The 19,991-nt window shown below is 51.6% G+C and overlaps 4 protein-coding genes across 4 annotated transcripts; all 4 read right to left on the reverse strand.

Annotated features, from left to right (window-relative positions):
• Positions 1 to 2,955: 2,955 nt before the first annotated feature.
• Positions 2,956 to 4,510, reverse strand: LOC135403929 (keratin-associated protein 5-4-like). Its single transcript, XM_064638359.1, has one exon. The coding sequence runs from the start codon at positions 4,500 to 4,502 to the stop codon at positions 3,312 to 3,314; it is 1,191 nt and encodes a 396-aa protein (XP_064494429.1). The 5' UTR covers positions 4,503 to 4,510; the 3' UTR covers positions 2,956 to 3,311.
• A 4,046-nt stretch (positions 4,511 to 8,556) lies between these two features.
• On the reverse strand, positions 8,557 to 9,372 carry LOC135403931 (putative small proline-rich protein 5). Its single transcript, XM_064638361.1, has one exon. It carries the CDS (start codon positions 9,355 to 9,357, stop codon positions 9,043 to 9,045), a length of 315 nt encoding a protein of 104 aa, XP_064494431.1. The 5' UTR covers positions 9,358 to 9,372; the 3' UTR covers positions 8,557 to 9,042.
• A 2,777-nt stretch (positions 9,373 to 12,149) lies between these two features.
• LOC135404114 (sperm mitochondrial-associated cysteine-rich protein-like) lies at positions 12,150 to 12,482 on the reverse strand. The gene has a single exon (XM_064638695.1). It carries the CDS (start codon positions 12,480 to 12,482, stop codon positions 12,153 to 12,155), a length of 330 nt encoding a protein of 109 aa, XP_064494765.1. The 3' UTR covers positions 12,150 to 12,152.
• A 2,773-nt stretch (positions 12,483 to 15,255) lies between these two features.
• On the reverse strand, positions 15,256 to 15,707 carry LOC135404109 (putative small proline-rich protein 5). The gene has a single exon (XM_064638688.1). The coding sequence runs from the start codon at positions 15,705 to 15,707 to the stop codon at positions 15,432 to 15,434; it is 276 nt and encodes a 91-aa protein (XP_064494758.1). The 3' UTR covers positions 15,256 to 15,431.
• Between the last annotated feature and the right edge of the window lie 4,284 nt (positions 15,708 to 19,991).

Raw genomic sequence — 19,991 nt, forward strand, 5'->3', positions numbered from 1 at the left:
CCTGGGGGTCACCCGGCACATCCTTCCCACGTGTCTTCCGGCATTTAATCTTTACCTCTTTCCTTTTGCTCACCTCCTCAATTCTGCCCCGTAATTACTCCTCCACACGAACAACAGACGCAAATTTCCTAATGAATTTGCGTTAATGGCACCGGAGGCAGCTCTGAGGAAGCTCCACTTCCCCGGGGGTGACCCCGGGACACACTCAGCAATGTGCCTGGAGCCGGGGGGTGCTGAAGCAGTGGGACAACCACGCCTGGAACTTGGAGATGTCCCCACCCATGTGTCCCCTCTGCCCTTGGTGGGGAATTTTTGGGGACCGGTGGGAACTGTTGGTCAATGGGAATCCTTGTTTTCCTGTCCCTGGGGTCAAAGTTTAGGCTGAAGGGTTTCTCCTTTCTCAGCCTTGCTCTTGGGTCTCCCTTCAGGGTGCTGGGCTCTCACACTCCCTGCTTTTTGTTTCTGTTATATATTAAGGGGTTTTTTTTAATTTTCATCCATGGAATGGATGCATTAAATCAACCCCATGTGAGAAGAAGGTGTTGATGGTGCTTTCATGCCTTGAGAGGGGCCACCAACAAAAGATGAGAGTTCCAAGATGCTGAGGCAGTGCCTACTCATGGCAAATCACGTCCAGCAGACTCTGACTGTGGGGCTGATGTGGTGGCAGGTGATCCCTGGTGGCCGGGACGTGATGTATCTTCCCAGGATGCGGCCGTGGCGTTGGGTGTCCCTTCTGGAATTGTCCCCAGGGGAGCATTGTTTAGGTCACTGCATAATAGCCAGAAACTTGCCTGCAGGAAGCAACGTCCTGCCTGTGTAAAGCCTCAGCCATCTCCCCTGAATAAACCATTCATCACGTTTTTATCGGGCTTTATTGTCGCTGTATTGGCCAAGATGGTCCCAGTCATCACAGAAACAATAATTCTATAATCATAGAAATGTGGAATGGTTTGGGTTGGAAGAGAACAACAAAGATCATCTAATCCAACCCTCCTGGATGGGCAGGGACAGCTTCAGCTACATCAGGTTGTTCAGAGCCCTGTCCAGCCTGGCCTTGGACACTCCCAGGGATACAGGGGCAGCCACAGCTTCTCTGGGAAACCTTTGCCAAGGCCTCCCCACCCTCACAGGGAGGAATTTCTTCCCAGTACCCAATCTAAACCTCATTTCTCTCAGTGGGAAGCCATTCCCCCTTGTCCTGTCCCTCCATCCCTTGCCCAAAGTCCCTCTCCAGCTCTCTTGAAGCCCTCTGGGCACTGGAAGGGGCTCTGAGGTTCTCCCTGGAACATTCTCCTCTCCAGGCTGAACCACCCCAACACTCTCAGCATTTATGGCATTTTTCCTGCTGTTAAATGTCATTTAATGTACAGTGGGGTCAGAAATGACACCTCCAGGAAGTCCCTTTTACATGCCATGCCCTGTTCTGTGATGTCTTTGTGAATTTCTGTGGTGGTTCTGTGAGTTTGGGACCTTTGTGAGCGGGGCAGGATCTGACCCTGCAGCTTTTCCAGGCTGGATAGGGCTCTGAGCAACCTGGACTAGTGGAAGGTGTCCCTGCCCATGGCAGGGGGTGGAATGAGATGATTATTAAGGTCCCTTCCAACCCAAACCATTCCATGACTCCACGATGAAATTAATAATCACATTATTTCCTTAACCAAGGCACTTCTGCTCTAGTTATGGTATAAAATATCCTCCTGCCAGTGCATTGTACATGATTTACCTCAGTAAAAGCCTCCTGAACACCTGGGAAGTGTTTTCAGAATAGTTAAACAGGTAGAGAAGATGATTCTAACACAGGTTGAGGAAGCAATCAAGCCAGTGCTCGAGGCACCTTCCCCAGACCTGCAATTCAGGGCTGACTCCTGCATTTTAATAGCAAAGAAAGTCCCAGCCAGGTAGGAAAGGTATCCCCGACTCATGTGTGGGCTATTCTAGGAATGAAGCCTTTAAGTTGTACGTTGAGCCCTGGGTTTCATTCCAGGGCTCGGAGTCCAGGAAGGCGCGGAGGAAACGCTCTGCTCACGTAAGAACAATTCCCGTGGTTTCTGGGCTTTTATCTGCGGAAGATGGCAGTGGAAGAAGATGGTGCCTGTGCTCAGTGAGTAGTGAATTCCTCTCAGTACCTCCTGAAATACCCTTTCCAAGATAAGGGAGTTCTTGTACATCTCACTGGGACTTCCTCCCGAGGGGCTGCTCCGACCTCTGCTCTGTGTGACAGGGACAGGACCCAGGGAGCAGCTGGAGCTGTGCCAGGGCAGGGTTAGACTGGATTTTAGGGAAAGGTTCTTCCCCCAGAGGGTGGTTGGCACTGACCAGGCTCCCCAGGGCAGTGGGCACGGCCCCAAGGCTGCCAGAGCTCCAGGAGGGTTTGGACAATGCTCTGAGGGACAGGGTGGGATTGTTGGGGTGTCTGTGCAGGGCCAGGGGTTGGATGGATGGTCCCTTCCATGATTCTATGATTTACAGAGTGTGTTTTCAGGTGGTGGGATGATGCCTCTATCAGTCCGTGTCATTTGAGTTTTAATTACCTTAACCTTTAAGTTTTACAGTAAACACTGAGCTGTGGCAGATGATCAGGAGGGGCAAGAAGGGATCCTAAAATCATGGAATGGTTTGGGTTGGAAGGGACATTGAAGATCATCCAGTCCCACCCCCTGCCATGGGCAGGGACACCTCCCACTATCCCAGGTTGCTCCAAGCCCTGTCCAACCTGGCCTTGGACACTCCCAGGGATGGGGCAGCCACAGCTTCTCTGGGCAACCCATTGCAGTGGCTCAGGCTGCTCTGCTGCAGACACGACCTAATGTGTGCCAGCAGACTGGGCAGCTCTTTGTTCCCTAAATGTCCTGCAGTGCCACTGGAGCTCATCTGCAGCCAAAGGCACAGATGGCACCAGAATGAGGGCAAATTCTGGGCAAAGCTGGGAAAGAACAACCAAAAGAGCAGAGGTTGCATTTTGCTTAATGCTCAGTTTTATTGTCTACAAGCCAAGAGAGGGAATGAAGAGTGATCACATTGCCAGCAAAGGGCTCCCAAGTCCCAACCACCAAGAAGAGAATGAACACCCCACTAATATCTAATGGCTCTTTGCCTTATACTATGGGTGATAAATTGAAGATACTCAATAACTAAAGGACAGAAAGAAGCAGCAGCTTAAGCTTGAAAAGAAGAAGAAAATCCCTATGTGTTGGCTCCATCACGACGAGAACCAGAGGCAAAGGAGCAGGTTTTCATCTCCTGGGGCCTGTTCTCGTCGCACACCAGACGTGGAGCTGGCAGAGGTGCTTTTGCCACCCAGGGATGGCTCAGCAGCTCTTCTTGATGCAGCACTGCTGGATGGGGATGCAGGGGACACAGCACTTCCTGACGGTGGTGCAGCACTGCACAGGGCTGCAGCAAACCACCACGGGCTTCTTCACCACGTAGGAGCAGCAGGAGGAGCAGCAGGGCCGGGGCACACAGCAGACGGACTTCTGGCACACCTTGGTGCAGCACAGGGGCTGCTGGCACGGGTCACAGCAGACAGTCTTCTGGCACGGGTCACAGCACACAGACTGGCACGGGTCACAGCACACAGACTGGCACGGGTCACAGCAGCTGGACTGCTGGCACGGGTCACAGCACACAGACTGGCACGGGTCACAGCAGCTGGACTGCTGGCACGGGTCACAGCAGGGCTTCTGGCACGGGTCACAGCAGACTGCCTGCTGGCACGGGTCACAGCAGGGCTTCTGGCATGGGTCACAGCACACAGTCTGGCACGGGTCACAGCAGCTGGACTGCTGGCATGGGTCACAGCAGGGCTTCTGGCATGGATCACAACAGACTGCCTGCTGGCACGGGTCACAGCAGCTGGACTGCTGGCACGGGTCACAGCAGGGCTTCTGACATGGGTCACAGCACACAGTCTGGCACGGGTCACAACAGGGCTTCTGGCATGGGTCACAGCAGACTGCCTGCTGGCACGGGTCACAGCAGGGCTTCTGGCATGGGTCACAGCACACAGTCTGGCACGGGTCACAGCAGGGCTTCTGGCATGGGTCACAACACACAGTCTGGCATGGATCACAGCAGGGCTTCTGGCACGGGTCACAGCAGACTGCCTGCTGGCACGGGTCACAGCACACAGACTGGCACGGGTCACAGCAGACAGTCTTCTGGCACGGGTCACAGCAGACAGTCTTCTGGCACGGGTCGCAGCACACAGTCTTCTGGCACGGGTCACAGCAGACAGTCTTCTGGCACGGGTCACAGCAGACAGTCTTCTGGCACGGGTCACAGCAGACAGTCTTCTGGCACGGGTCACAGCAGACAGTCTTCTGGCACGGGTCGCAGCAGCAGGACTGCTGGCAGGGGCTGCAGCACACGCTCTTCTCGCAGCACACGGTTTTCTGGCAGGGGCTGCAGCACACGGTTTTCTGGCAGGGGCTGCAGCACACGGTCTTGGTCTTCACGACGGAGCAGCATCCTGTGGAGCAACATCCAGTGGAGCACATGTTGTTGGGAGTGTGGCTGAGGGTGGACGGAGCGAGGACCTGAAACACAGCGGACTTTCAGACACGACCCGTCTTTAAGTCTAGTGTTTATTTTGGCACAGAAGTGCTGCTGCCTCAAGCCGTGGGTGGTACCCACATCCCACCCTGCTTCCGACTGAGTTCCTTGAGGTGCCAAACTTCCTTGAGTTGCCAAGAAAGATCCTTACAGAAATCGAGCCACCTGTCGCTATCCCAGAGAGATTTCATCCAGTTCCCTCCTCCCTGAAGATCACTCCTGAACTTCCACCCCAAGAAGCTCATTTTCCACTCTGCCCTCCCTACTTTTTGCAAGACACAATAGACCAACAGGCTCAAAAGATCTGGATTTCCTAGAGAGCTGCAGATCATGGAATCACAGAACAGTTTGGGCTGGAAGGGACCTCTAAAGATCAATCCAGTCCAACACCCTGCAAAGATCAAACACAAAGACACATTTCCATTGACCAAACCCCAAACCATCACCACCACTGCTAATAGGTACCACTTACCGTAGCAGCTGAGAGGTGAAGTTGTGTGAGGAGCAAAGGGACCTGGAGACCTTTTATTTAGCTCGGGCTTGTCCTGCCGGACATGAGGTACCCCCCAGCAATTCGGGATTTACGCACTCAGCCTGCACTTATTCACCCAATGGGCCTTCAGCTGGTTAGTCTTTGCCTCGTGGGTTTTGACCAAGACCTCAATTTTGTGTCATTATCAATTTGTTGTGTGAATTTTTTACAGTTTTTTAATGTCAAGTTAATTCTTGTGGGATTCTTTAAAGGGTTTTTTTTCTGCTTGTTTTGCATATGGTAAAGCTGCTACACTGAGATCCTCTGTGGCTTGTTCAGCTGGAGAGTGCTTAATTAACATCAAAATCCTCATTAAGATTGAGGTGCAGTGGATTCCAGAGGCTTCTGGATGTCAGTTGCTCCTTGATATGATTTTTAGAATAGAATTCCAGGAAATGTAATTCCATGGCCTCATGTTTCGTGTCTGAATGGAGAAATGGTGAAGCCCAGTGGGGTCTCTGGTCATCAGAAGGACAAATAGGGAACAGAAAGTTCTTGAGATCTCGCCCCTCTGTCTCATCCCATCCATGCAGGGGATGACACTTGGCCTTGGAATAGAATCATGGAATCATGCAATGTCCTGCACTGGAAGGGACCCACAAGGATTGTCAAAGTCCAACTCCTGGCCCTGCACAGCCCCACCAATCCCACCAGGCCCAAACACCCCCTGAGCTCTGGCAGCTCAAGGCCTTGCCAACATCACTGCCAAGACAATTTAGGTGCCCAGGACTGTGCAAATTCCCCGTGGAAATCCGGAGTTCGGCTCAAGTCGGGGTCTGTGTTTTTCCAACTCCTTTCTGATGTATTCAAATCAAAGCCGAATGCAAAACCCCTCTGGAAGTTTTGCATCCTGTTTATGCTCAGCACAACTCGATCTGCAAAATTCCTATTCAATTCTTTTCAAATTCCACTTTGCCCTGGAGTAATGGAAGGAGTGATTTCTGGAATAACTCTGTGCTCACCTCTCAGTCACCCGTGGACGGCCATTAGTGCCAATGATAATGATCGCCCCGTGATTATTCATTAATGACAGGCATTAATATCTGCTTTGCCTGAAGGCTCCAGGGGATGTCCTGAGCACCTCGAGGATTTCAAATTAAACCACATCTTTATAAAATATTATCTCTCTGCTGTCAGAGGAAATTCAGGGGACTCGGGACCGTGACTGACGTGATGGAAGGTTTTGTGTCTGAGGTCACCCCGAGGAGAAGGGCTGATCCTGCTGCTTGGCCACCCTCCCTGTGTCCTACAGCTTCTCTGGAGACACAGGAGTTCTGCTGAGGGGAAGGAGAGAAGATTTAGGCTGTGTTTGCTCAGCCAGGACTAAAATCTGGGATGCTGAGGACACGATAGGTTGTCATGAACCTTCTGGGGACACAAAGCCTCTGTTTTCACCCAGTTCTGTTGGGCAACTGCTGTTCAAACTTGGCTGCATCGCAGCTTGGAGGAGCTGCTCTTGCTTGGAGGGGTTCAGAGGGCTGTGAAGTCACCACTTCTCCAGGCAAGGTCTTTCCAAGGTCAGCGTTCCTGCTCACTAAAACATGGGCTTAACTGAGCTCATGCTGATGAGCAGGTGAGACCAGGGCACTGCCACACATTATCATCTAATTAGAGACAGATTTATACACCAGCTGAGTACCTGCACCTCTTCAAACAGCCAAGGGGACTCCTGAGCCTGCAGAGAAATTCCAGGAGAATCCAACACTGGAAATATGGGGAATCCTGAGCAGGGAGGTAACGTAAGAGATGTTGGTGAAAATAAGGCAGTTTTATGTGTGACTTTGTTTGCATTTGGTGCATTGCTTCATCCAGAGAGCCAAAACCCCCACTGCTAGAGCTGGATGTGAATATCAAAAGGGTTTGAAGCTCTGTGAGATGGATCTGCAGGGATCCCATGGGGAAACCCATCACTGATTTTACAAAAGATTCAACCTAGAGACATAAAAATTTCCCAATTAAATTTTGCATGGAGTGGAGGGATTTAGGAGGCTCCATAAGGTGCCAGGAGTAGAGTAACACCCCTCTGTCTGTTTGGATTGGAGGATTATGGATGCAGTGAAGCAACCCTTGCTGGGAAACAAATTCCTCCTCATTAATCCTTCGGGGATTCCCACAGTTTATCCTGGTTGTGGAAATCTGCTGTTACGTTATTTAACACGTATTAAACAGAGCAGAAACATCCCTTTAGGCTGTTTAGAGTGCTCTCCTCTCCAGGCTGAACATTCCCAACTCTCCCAGCCTGTCTCCATAGGGGAGGGGCTCCAGTCCCTTCACCAACGCTGTGGCCTCCTCTGGACTCGCTCCAAGGCACAGAAATGTTCCGTGGTCGGTCACAGAGGAGAAAGTTGGACTCCTGGGGCAGCAAGAGAAAGTCTCAGCTTGAAGACAAACCCAGTGCTGTGGACACAGAGCTCCCCCACTTCAAACCCCACCTGCAGGGAGGGCAAGAATGAGTCAGAAACTGACCTGGCACAGCTGCCAAGGGTCGTGTGAAGATGAGCCACCCCTGGGCAGGGACAACAGCCCAGGTGCAGGTGAGTAATTAATTGCTCTCGGCATCCCATTGGCCACTTTTCCTTTTCAGCCTGTTCCTCTGTAATGACGATTTTCTCCATAACCTGTAAATAGGGAATTCCCATTCCTTACAGACCAACTGCTCATTTACTGGGCACTGCAGAGCTCAGCTCATTCCAGCCTGTTTCCCACGCCCGGGATGGGGGGATGAGTCACCCCAGGGAAACCTTCCCTTATTTTACAGTGGAGAAATTGTTTAATTGAGGGTGTTCCAAGGCAAGCTGCAAACCCTGCAGGATTTGCTTTGTTTTGCTTTCAAAGGCAGCCCTAGGAAAGCAGGAACACGCAGGGAAAACAGGAATCCACAGGTCAGGCCCCCGGCTGGAAATCCAAACCCCCCAGCGTGTGCTGAGCTCAGTGCAAGGATTTGTTTCCAATTAACCCTCCCAGCCCTCTGCGTGAGGTGCTCCTGGGATCACTGCTGGGAGCTGCAGGCATTTCCCATGGCTTTCATGTTTCCTTGGCATTCCTCCTACCTGAGCTGCTTCCAGCAGGGATTAAAGCACAGCTCCAAACCCACAAGAAAACACAGGTGCCACCAGACAAGCACAGAATCCCAGGATTGCTGAGCTTGGAAAAGACCTCCCAGAACATCAAGTCCCCCCTGTGCCCCATCCCCACCTTGGCCCCAGCCCAGAGCACTCAGTGCCACAGCCAGTCCTTCCCTGGGCACCTCCAGGGCTGGGCACTCCCCCACCTCCCTGGGCAGCCCCTGCCAAGGCCTGAACACCCTTTCCAGGGGGAAATTCCTCCTCATGGCCAACCTGACCCTCCCCTGGCACAGCTTGAGGCTGTTTCCCCTCCTCCTGTCCCTTGTTCCCTGGGAGCAGAGCCCGACCCCCCCCAGCTGCCCCCTCCTGTCAGGGAATTCCAGAGCCAGAAGGTCCCCCCTGAGCCTCCTTTTCTCCGGGCTGAGCCCCCCCAGCTCCCTCAGGTCCTTCTGGAGCTTCCCAGCCACTCTTCCCCCAGCTGGAGCTTCCCAGGGGGTTGTTGTGATCCCAGTGGAGGACTTGACACTTGGCCTTGTTAAACTCATACCTTGGCCCATCGATCCAGGCTGTGTGACAGAGTGGTGACTAAAACACCCAGAACTGTTTGCTTGGCTTCAAACACCGTTTTTATTGTCTTGCAGGAGAGCGAAGCAGCAAAGCAAGGAGGAAACTGTTCCCAGCGGAGAGGGGACAAACAGCTCAAAACTCACGAGACCAAGAGGCTTCACCCCAAAATGGTGTCACCCCCAACCCTTCTTAGGACTGTTTGCCTGGAGAGAAGGCTGGAAAGGCTGGAGAAAGGCTGGAAAGCCCTGAGCACAGCAGTGAGCTTGAGGCCTTGGGCGAGGAACGAGGCAGCGCATCCGGGTGCCAGGATCAGATCCTTCCTCAGTACTTGGGGTACGTTGGTGGCATCTTGCAGATGTTCTTGGTGTACTGGGGGCAGTAGGGGACTGGGGGGCAATAACGCTGCACAGGGGGGCAATAACTCTGCACGGGGGGGCAATAACTCTGCACGGGGGGGCAATAACGCTGCACAGGGGGGCAACAGGGGGTCACGTAGCTGAACTTCTGCACAGGCTGCCTCTGGAGGGTGTAGTGGCAGGAGGGCCCCGAGTCGTGGCAGGAGCGGGATCCGTGGCAGGAAGACCTGGATCCGTGGCAGGAGGACTCGTAGTCGTGGCAGGACCCCCGGGAGCACATCTTCTGGAGTATCAGCAGAGCTGTGTGGAACAAGAGATCAACGTGGTGAGAGGAAACTCAGTTCACTTCTTGTATTCTCACCCTTTGTAATAATATTTTTCTTGACATCTCCAGTCTTGACTCTCCAGCTTCTCTTTCTTTTTTCCTGCCTAATCCAGACCCAGCAATCCTGATGGATCTGCTGGGTGTGCTCTGGGAGCTGCTGTGTGGAACCAGGTCCCTACAAGCCAGCTGGAGCCCCATGAGCCCATTTCCAAACCCACCTCCCCTGTGAAAGAGCTCAGAGTTTGTGCCACCCGAGGATCCCTTCGAGTGCCTTTGCTGCCCCTTCCTGGTGATCCCCATCCCTCCACCTGCCATTCCCTCTTCCTCAGGGGCACAAGGAGGAACTTAACCAAGTCCCAGCTCCCAGGAGCTCCACAAAAACCTCTTGTGGAGTTTTCTTCTCTCTCAGCCAGAGCAGAAATAGTAAAATTGGTCTTACCCTCTTCAGCTGCAGCGAGAAGCTTCTGGAAGCGAAGGCGAGTGACTGAGGAGGACTGGGCTGAGCGACCTTTTATACCCTCCAAAGGTTATCTGGGATATGAGACACCTCTGTGCAATGACAGTTTAATTATTTCCGCTCTCAGTCCCTATTTTTAGTGTTTCCTCTTTGGCACAGCGTGTCCCATCCCATAGGTAATTCCCAACGCAGGGATTTTCGAAGGCGCTTCTCTCCCGTTTCCTGGAGACTGACACTAATCTGACGGGTGTTAATTAGCTGGCCAGGGGATAACTGGGATTGCATCAGTGACAGAAAGGGCCCAGAAATGCTGACTCCTGGGGAAGGTCTCCCGTTGGGTGCAGGTGACAGCTCAGGACTTTAATTTGCCTGTTGCTGAATGCCAAGAGGAAATAATGGGATTATCAGCTGCAACTCCTGGGCACGGCACAAAGCTGGAAAATCCGGAGGGATCTCCTCGGTTCCCTGGTGTGGCAAAAAAGAAAATGTTTCTGGTGCTTCACGTGTTCCTGGAGTTGGCAGATGATTGGGATGATCCCATCAGATCGTTCCAGGTGAATCAAAGGTTATTAAGATCAGAGAAAAACAGCTGACAATGAGCTCTGTGCAAGGCAGGAGTGTGGTAAGTTTTCCCATTCCTTGGTTTCTCTTTCCTTCACTGATATTTTTATGCTTTTTTTCCCCCCTGACCTCACCTGCAGAGGAGTGTGGAAAGCAAAGGATTCAGAGAAAGGGAGCCAAAGTTTGAGCAAATATTGGATTCTGTCACTAAAGCTGGATTTATAACCCCATTTGACCCAGAGTTCTGTGCAGCAAGGGAGGATGGCCCCAATTCCTCAGGGACATTTTGTGACTCAGTTGTGGGTCCCAAACCAAAACCTGCACTTGCCCAGCCACCAAAATCAGTGCTGGTGTGACAGTTCTTTCCTCCAGGCTTTGTCCTGGAGCATCACACTGGTGTTCCTCCAAAATTTTTCTGCCTGGTAACAACCTTCCAAAAATGGGGTGTTGTTGGTTACACCCACTCAAAAGGCATCTCTGAACCTTTCAGATTCAGGTCCTGTTAAAGAAAACGTGACCCTTAAACAGTTCTAATCATCCTTTGCTCACAGGCCTTCCAGGGCAGTTTGTGGCTTCTGTTTTCAGAGGCTCAGACGTGTTCAGGTATTTGAAAATATTTCTATTTCTATTTCTATTTCTGTTTCTGTTTCTGTTTCTGTTTCTGTTTCTGTTTATTTCTATTTCTATTTCTATTTCTATTTATATTTCTATTTATATTTATATTTATATTTGTATTTATTTGCCCAAGGTCTGGCATTGGGCTTGGAGGAAATTACTGCATGTTGAGAAAGAACAACTGTGACCTACTTATTGCCCTTCTATTTAATGAGCAATCACAGAATCCCAGGATCATTTAGGTTGGAAAAGACCTCCAGGATCATGGAGTCCCCCCTGTGCCCCATCCCCACCTTGGCCCCAGCCCAGAGCACTCAGTGCCACAGCCAGTCCTGCCCTGGGCACCTCCAGGGCTGGGCACTCCCCCACCTCCCTGGGCAGCCCCTGCCAAGGCCTGAACACCCTTTCCAGGGGGAAATTCCTCCTCATGGCCAACCTGACCCTCCCCTGGCACAGCTTGAGGCTGTTTCCTCTCCTCCTGTCCCTTGTTCCCTGGGAGCAGAGCCCAACTCACACTTTTCTACACCCTCCTGTCAGGGAGTTGCTGAGTTTGAATTCAGGTTGAATTCTCTGATATTTTTTTCACAATGATGGGACAAAAATCTGTGTGGACCCCTGGAAGCAAGGGAAGCTTTTCTCTGCTCGACCCTTATGCCCATGTAGATTTTTGGTAGCTGAGAACTTTTCCCTCTACTAATGTGTCTTCCCTTCATTCCCAAATGAATGTGGGAATCATTTGCCACCAACTGTTGGGATACTTTGAGAATATGAGGAAATTTGACTGAAGAACCCAGAAAAACATGTAAAAAAAAAATCAAGGCAAAAGAGAATAAGGAAATTCAAAGACAACAAGGGTCTCATGAACTGCCAGATTTATTTCCCACACCCAGATGAGTCCGAAACAGAAAATGCACAACAGACAAAGATCCCCAACAGCAATTAAAGCCCTGAATAATTAGAAAGGACATTTCCCGAATAATTAGAAAGAATGACACCACAGATGTTAATTAGGGGAACACTTCATCCCAGGGAGGCACATGGCAGGATTTCAGGGAGGAGGAGCCGTGGTTGGAGTTGAGGGAGGAGCCGGTGGGTCCGGAGTCGGGGCTGGATCCTGTCAATACTTGGGGCAAGCTGGTGGCAGGTTACAGATGTTCTTGGTGTACTGGGGGCAGTAGGGGACCTGGGGGCAGTAGGGGGCCTGGGGGCAGTATGGGACCTGGGGGCAGTATGGGACCTGGGGGCAGTAGCGCTGCCCGGGGGGGCAGCAGGACGTCACGAAGCTGCATTTCTGCACCGGCTGCCTCTGGACGGGGTAGTGGCAGGAGGACTCCGAGTCGTGGCAGGAGGAGCGGGACCTGAGGCAGGAGAACCAGGATCTGTGGCTGGAGGAGCGGGCTCCGTGGCAGGAGGACTCGTGGTCGTGGCAGGAGCTGCGGGAGCACATCGTTCCGGGGCGCCGGGAGCTGGAGGGGAGAGAGACCCCGTCAGCCCGGCACGGCTGGGACCCACTGGGGCCTCCCGTGCTTTCCTTGGCTCTTGTCCTGTATGGGACGGGAAGTGTTGTCTTCCTGTGTTTTGTAATATCTGGGATGTCGTGGCCCTGCCAGTGACTCTGCCTTGGCTTTTGGGGGATGCTCCGTGACGGTCCAGCTCTGATGGGAATTTCCCAGCCAAGATGCTACTTAAGGTAAAATTTACTTCTCAAATTTACTTCTACACTGATTTGTCTGAGCTCTCTCCCTCTCCATCACCAGCCAGTTTGGGAATGAATTCCTTGCTGGCTCCCGAAGACTTTGTGTCTTTGTGGATCTGCTCCTTCAATTACTCCTGTTTTTCTATCAACCCATCTGTGAGCAAACCACGAGCACCCTCCATGTAGCCAACGTGTTCAGGCACCTGATCCCCCCAGCCAAGGAATTTCTAAGACAAAGGCAAGGTCTAAACACAGAACTAGTCCTCTGTCAACTTCTGCTGCTCAAGAGAAGACAAATCAATATAATCCAACTCACCCTTTGCTGGAGCAAGAGGAAGAGTGCGGAGAGCTGATGCTGAATGGAGGAGGAACAAGGCATGGCCAACTTTTATATCTTCCCAAGGGTTGTCCGAGAAATTAGGCACCTCTTGGCAATGCTGACACAAACACTCATATTCATATTTATCTTCTGTGTCTGGTTTTGAGCATTTCCGATTCGACGCCGTCAGGAAAAGCCATTATGACTTTTTCCTCAGCACTATAATAGACAACAACGAATTTCCCAATCTGCTTATAAGGGAATTTTGAAGGCTGAGGCACATTTACATATTAAAAATGCACCTAACCCTGGAGTTATTAAGTGATTTGTTGTTGGGCAACTGGGATTGCATCAACGTCCAAGTCAGAGGTGTTGACTCCGGGCCCGTGTGCTGCCCCTTGCTCTGCCCGGCACACTCACACTTTGATTGAGGGATTTTTTTCCTGACACAAGGCACTGTAATTAACAGCCCCAGCTCCCGGGGACTCGATTAGAGGGAGGTCCTGTTGACGAGCTCGAACGCACCCAACGCCTCAGCACAGGAGGTGACGCCAAAAGGACCTTCCCCAAATCCAGTTTTTGTCATTCTGTTTGTGAATCCACCAACCCTCAACTGCTTCTCACTCCTGCTGCAACATCACCCTGTTTAATTCCTCCTCCAAGGAAGGAGGGGGGTTCAAAGCCTTTTGTGTGAGGATTTTCCCTCCTGGCAACCTGTTTTCAGACCCAGCTTGCTTTGGGGTCCTGATTTAAGCAGTTCTGTAATTTTTACTCATTTTTTTACCTTTTACAATGACCCAAGATTTCAGGACAATAAATCAATCAATAAAATAAAATGGGTGATTGTTCCTTTCCTGTGACTTTTATCCAGGAGAGTGCCTCAGGAACAACTCAGGAGTCGGGGAAGGAGTTGATTTTTAGGGTCCCTTCCAACCCAAAGCATTTTATGACTCTGATTCTTTTTCCTGATTTTTTCAGGGCCGTGATTCAGCAAACCAAAAGTGTTCGAGAAAATATTTCAGAGCCAATCTCGTTCAGGAAAATCCAAAGCTTTCTGAGAAGTGCTGTGAGGTGTAAATGGTGGAGAAACGGTTTATTCAGGTTGATAAAAACCTTTCTGGGGAAGGCCCTGGGGTCAGCTCTCCATGAGAGAGGGTGAATTCACAGAGTCACGGGATGGTTTGGGGTGGAAGGGACCGTGAGGATCGTCTGGTTCAGCTCTCAGGCTCAGAATTTCAGCTGACTCTGGTTGTTGAGCTCCCTGAGAAGCTGATGCAGCCGAACAGGCGCCGGCAGGAGGAACTGAGCCTGTTCTGGAAGGGATGGCTCAGCTGGAGATAAGGGCAGTCCCAGGCTGCAAAAAGCAGACACACATTTACCATTCAGTTTTAAGTGCCTGCAGCTGTCACTGGAAACTGCAGTTTGGAGCCCAGTGAAAGAAGGAGGGTTGGGAAGAAACCACTAAGTGCTCATTTGCACTTTTCAGACACCTGGAAATGTTTGTGATTCTGAGTCGGGGTGAGGAGTGGGAGGTGCTGCTGAGGGAGGGACTGAGTGAGGCAGTTCTACACTAAATAGAATCATGGAATGGTTTGGGTTGGAAGGGACCTTAAAAATCACCCCCTTCCAGCCCCTGCCAGGGGCAGGGCCACCTTCTGCTAGCCCAGGTTGCTCCAACCTGGCCTTGGACACTTCCAGGGATGGGGCAGCCACAGCTTCTCTGGGCACCCTGTGCCAGGGCCTCACCTCCCTCCCAGGGAAGAATTCCTTATATATATATATATATATATAAAAATATATATAAATATATATAAATATAAATATAAATATAAATATATATATTCTGTATATAAATATATATCAATAAATAGGGTGCAGGTGAGCTCCTTGCACATTCACCTGCCCCAGAAATGTCTCTGCAATCATTGGCTTTTATTATTTTGAAACTCTTGGGGCATTTTGTGCTAAGTTTTAAGAAAAGAAAGCAAAGGGGTGACTCAGAAGTCGAAAGTGACGATGATTCCCGGGTAAAGAGGTTAAAGAACAAACAAATATATCTAAAATATAAATAAATACATAAAACGTAAATAAACAGATCATAAACTCTTTCTATTTCTGGAAATCAGATTTTATTGTCTCATCTGTGTGTGTGTCAGGCACCAGGAATCATTCCCGGCTCCACAGAAAACCACCTCAGCTGGGTCTTCTGTGCTGAGTAAATGAAACCAAACTGGACTCATATTTTGGAGGAGATTCCAATCACAGACGAGGAATTCGAGGATCAAATCAGAGATGGGAAAAGAGAAGCATCAATTCAATATTTCAGGCCCTGAGGGCACCCGAGGCGGGAGGAGCCGGGGGGTCCAGGCTGGATCCTCCCGTCAATATTTGGGGTACGTTGGTGGCATCTTGCAGATGTTCTTGGTGTACTGGGGGCAGTAGGGGGCCGGGGGGCAATAACGCTGCAGGGGGGGGTAACAGGGCTGCACGGGGGGGCAATAATTCTGCACGGGGGGGCAGCAGGGGGTCACGTAGCTGAACTTCTGCACCGGCTGCCTCTGGAGGGTGTAGTGGCAGGAGGGCCCCGAGTCGTGGCAGGACGAGCGGGACTCGTGGCAGGAGGTTTCGTGGCTGTGGCAGGACCCCCGGGAGCACATTTTTCCTGGAGGATCAGCAGAGCTGGAGGGGGGAGAGAGAGAGAAACAATCACGTGGTCACAGATGGACGTGATTACACTGATCCTGCTGTTTGCTCTGGGATCCCATTCTCTTCCTGATTTCTAGTTCTTCAGGGGTAAGGAAGTGGTGTCAGGGTTGATTGGGAGATGCTTTATAGCCCCCCCTAAACTTTTTTGGATGCAAGTTGCCTTTTAGAGAAAAATTGGTCAAAACCTTTGCTGCCCATGAGCAACTCCAGACCCTCCAGTGCCTTCTGCTTGAAAACCTGGAGTCCCTTGTCCACAAAATCCTCTCTCTGTTCTCTCTCTGTACTTCCCACAAAATCCTCTGGGCTTTCCCCTCTGTATTTTCCACCCTTTCTGTTGGTTTGGTTTGACTTGAGCCTCTGCCCAAAGCCTTTATTGTAATTTGCTTTAACAAAACAGCTCCTGTGGGTGACAAGAACTTGGTCTCCAGCACCACCAAGGTCCAGAGGTGAGGAGTGAGTGTCCTCCTCCAGCTCTACCAAAACTTGCAGGAAAACAGGCAATTTCCTAAAGAAACTCCAGAGGAAGAGAAAAACTGGACTTACCCTCTCAGCAATGGGGATGGAGGAGTGTTGGAGCAGAGCAGTGAGTGAAGGGAGCTGGGCTGAGGAACCTTTTATATGTTCCCAAAGGGTTATCTGGGACATGAGACACCTCTAATTACACATCCCAGCCCATTTCTATCCGCTGTGTTCAGCTTCCCGTATTTTCCCTTTGATGCTCTGTGCTTTTGGGATGGTAATTGTCCCATAAGTTATTAATAGCACCTTAATTCCTTCACCTCCCTGTGAAGGAGATTGGAAGGTATTTCACGGGAAGTGACACCGGCACCAAAACCGACGGATCTGCTCACGGACAACGTGGATCGAGCCCAGGAGATGTTTGTGACCCAGAAGAACCAAGTCCTCGGTGTCACATGGGCCAAGAGCTCAACGTGATCAACCTCCATGTGAAGGAAAAATGACTGTTGCTGTTAATCCCTGTGGATTATGGTCAGGGCAGGAATCCTGCAGCTGAGTTGCCCAATGGGACCGGATACAAGGGATTTGCATTAGCCCAAATAAGTCCTTCATGGGTAATTCCAGCCCTATCAAAGATTTCTCCTCTTCTTCTTCTTCTTCTCTGACCCTGGCTGGGCACCAGGTGCCCCCCAAAGTCCTGCCAGCAAACCCCCTCCAGTGTTGGCTCCTCTTTCCATGGCTGTGGATCCCCCTCCACCAAAACCTCGTCATCCAAACCCAACACGTGGCTTTAGATCCTGTTTTAGCAGCACTGAGTGCCACGTCCAGTCATTCCTGGAACATCTCCAGGGTGTCCCAAGTCCTGCTCCTGCTCCCAGAAATGATTTGGTGATTTTCCTGTTCCTATTTTCCTCTGCCCTTATCCAATTTACTCCTCATTTCCCCCCCCAGATTTTAAATCAAACCCGTCTTTAGTTCTTCCTGGGAATCTTCAGCAGCTGAGCTGTGAGAAGGGGGGCTCTGGGGGGTCACAGGAACACTGAGGGTGATATTTTGGACTATTGGCTGGGACAAAGTGCTGGTGTTGCTGTCCTGTTTTCAGTCCTCAGCCGTGGCCTCTCTGCAGCTCTTGTGGAACGGGGATGCTCAGACAGGGATGGAGCTCAAGCAAAAATAAACAAAGCAGTGGGAGAAGCTCCTGAGCCCGGATTTTCCCGTGAATCACTTCGGGATGAACTTGGGGCTTCCATGCCCGGGAACAAGTCATGCCCATCTCACCCAGCAATTACATCTTCTTGTCCCATAAAGGCAGGAATGTGTCAACACTGGGATGACATCGTGGATTAGATGTCAGGCACGAGGGATTTGGGGTGATGCTCTCCTGACTCACAGGGATCCCTCCAACTGCTCCTCTCCCAGCTGAGCTCAGTGTCACAGGGCACACAGTGACCCCCAAATCCTGCTCTGCAAAGCTGCTTTTGGGCTGCACTTGGGCCCAGAGAAGCTGTGGCTGCCCCATCCCTGGGAGTGTCCAAGGTTGGAGCAACCTGGGAGAGTGAGAGGTGTCCCTGCCATGGGACACTTGGCTCTGCCTAAAACCAACCTGTGTGTTTGTTGCAAACAGTGCAAGAGAGAGACTTTCTGTGGAACATTTCCCTGCAGAGAGACCCTCCATGGAATATTTCTCAGCATCTTTGCTGCCCTGGCCTTTGTGGCAGGGGGAGGTGGGGACAATTCCCCGCTGGATTTTTGCAATCTGCTGCCCCTGCTCCACTTCTCAGACGGGCCGAGATAACAAAACCCCAGCTGGGCAGAGATTTGCTGTCTCTGCTGCTCCGGCCCTTCCCAAGTCTGTCCTCAGAGGAATGACACAACCTGCAGTGCCTCAGCTCTGCCAAGGGCGTGGGTGAAAACCTGGAGTGCTGAGAGAGGCTCGAGGTTGGAGATTTTATCTCCCCTTCCCTCAAACGCTTTCAGTCAGACTCCAACCCAGCCTGGAGCCTCTGGTCTGGCTTGGGTTCAGCCTCCAGTTTGGCACAGGCTGGGTTTGGCACAGGCTGGGTTTGGCACTGCCCAGGGGGTGCCCGGTGTGGGGGGCACAGGGACCATCCCTGGCACCACAAACCACCCTCGTGCCCGGTCAGAGCCGCACGTTTCTGCCCCCGATGTCCCTCCCCTGCTCCCGCAGTCACGGGCCCGGCACACAGGGATGAGGCTCCTCGTTATTTTAATTAAGAGTAATAATAAAACAAGTGCTAATAACAAGTTTCTCACTCCTTTCAAAGGATCAGTGTAAATCCTTTGCTAATTAAATATCTGGTGCATTACACACAATGCTGCTCTCGTCCCACAGAGCCAGGAATTCCTGCAGGGATGTGCCTGGGGGATTCTGGGAGAGACCCTGGGGCTGGATCAAATGTGATGGGAAATAAAACATGATTTTTGTGGCCATCTCTCCATCTGATATTCCTTTCCTTTTCCTACATCTGCAAGGGGAGCTCAGAAATTTTATGGTTTCTGCTGAGAAAAGTCAGCTTAAAACTTGGTAAGGACTGGAGATATTTTTTCTTACTTCAGGAAATACATTGGGGAAATGGAGCTGGGGAAGGGGCTGGAGCATCAGGAGAAGGGTCTGGAGAGCTCCTGAGGGAGCTGGGGGGGCTCATCCTGGAGAAAAGGAGGCTCAGGGGGGACCTTCTGGCTCTGGAATTCCCTGACAGGAGGGGGGAGCCGGGGGGGGGGGGGGGTCAAGCTCTGCTCCCAGGGAACAAGGGACAGGAGGAGGGGAAACGGCCTCAAGCTGTGCCAGGGGAGGGTCAGGTTGGCCATGAGGAGGAATTTCCCCCTGGAAAGGGTGTTCAGGCCTTGGCAGGGGCTGCCCAGGGAGGTGGGGGAGTGCCCAGCCCTGGAGGTGCCCAGGGCAGGACTGGCTGTGGCACTGAGTGCTCTGGGCTGGGGCCAAGGTGGGGATGGGGCACAGGGGGGGTCTCAGTGGTCTGGGAGGTCTTTTCCAACCTCAGGGATTCTGGGATCCCATTTAGGCAATGTGGACTCTCGATGGGATTTTCAGAGAAGGGAGAGTCACCTCACACAGATCTGTCCAACCCCACATTCCCCATTTAGAAAGGCCAGAAGGAATATTAAGTATGACACGGTCCTTCCTCTGCTTATATCCTCTGGTTTATGGTGATGAGGGATTCCAGACTTCCTCGATGGAGTTTCCTTTGGATAAAGCTTCCAAAGGTGCCTGGGAGGGTCTGAGGCTCAGAGCCAAGGGCTGTGATTAATGGGAGATGCTGATCTGCACCTTCAGTCCCAGACAGCTTTGGAAATCCGGCACCTGGATTTGTCTGGCTGATGCCCAAGGTGTGGGGACCTGGGAGCTGAGCCACCGTGGCCACTGCAGGGCAAGAGGAGGGGCAGGAAAATGTGAAAATCCTGTTAATCAGTTTGTTCTGAGTTGGAAGGGACCCACAAGGATCGAGTCCAACTCTTAAATGAGGGGACAATCAAAGTGGGCCTGGGCATGATGCCAAAGGTAAGGAAAACCAGCGGAAGAACACCAGGACAGCAGCACATTTTCTGAGCTTTAAGGTTTTAATATCACACCGTTGCTACTGGAGACAGAAGCGGGAAACCGGGAGGTTTGCGAGGAGGCAAATCACGTTTCTGCCCCTCTAATGCCACTTTGGGTTCTCGGGAGAGCAGGAGGGAAGGGGCAGGGGCTGCGGGGAGCGGGGCAGCCCCGGGGTGTGCGCGGAGCATCCTCTCCTCGT

The sequence above is a fragment of the Pseudopipra pipra genome, chromosome 29, assembly GCF_036250125.1.
Source record: "Pseudopipra pipra isolate bDixPip1 chromosome 29, bDixPip1.hap1, whole genome shotgun sequence".
NCBI lineage: Eukaryota > Metazoa > Chordata > Aves > Passeriformes > Pipridae > Pseudopipra > Pseudopipra pipra.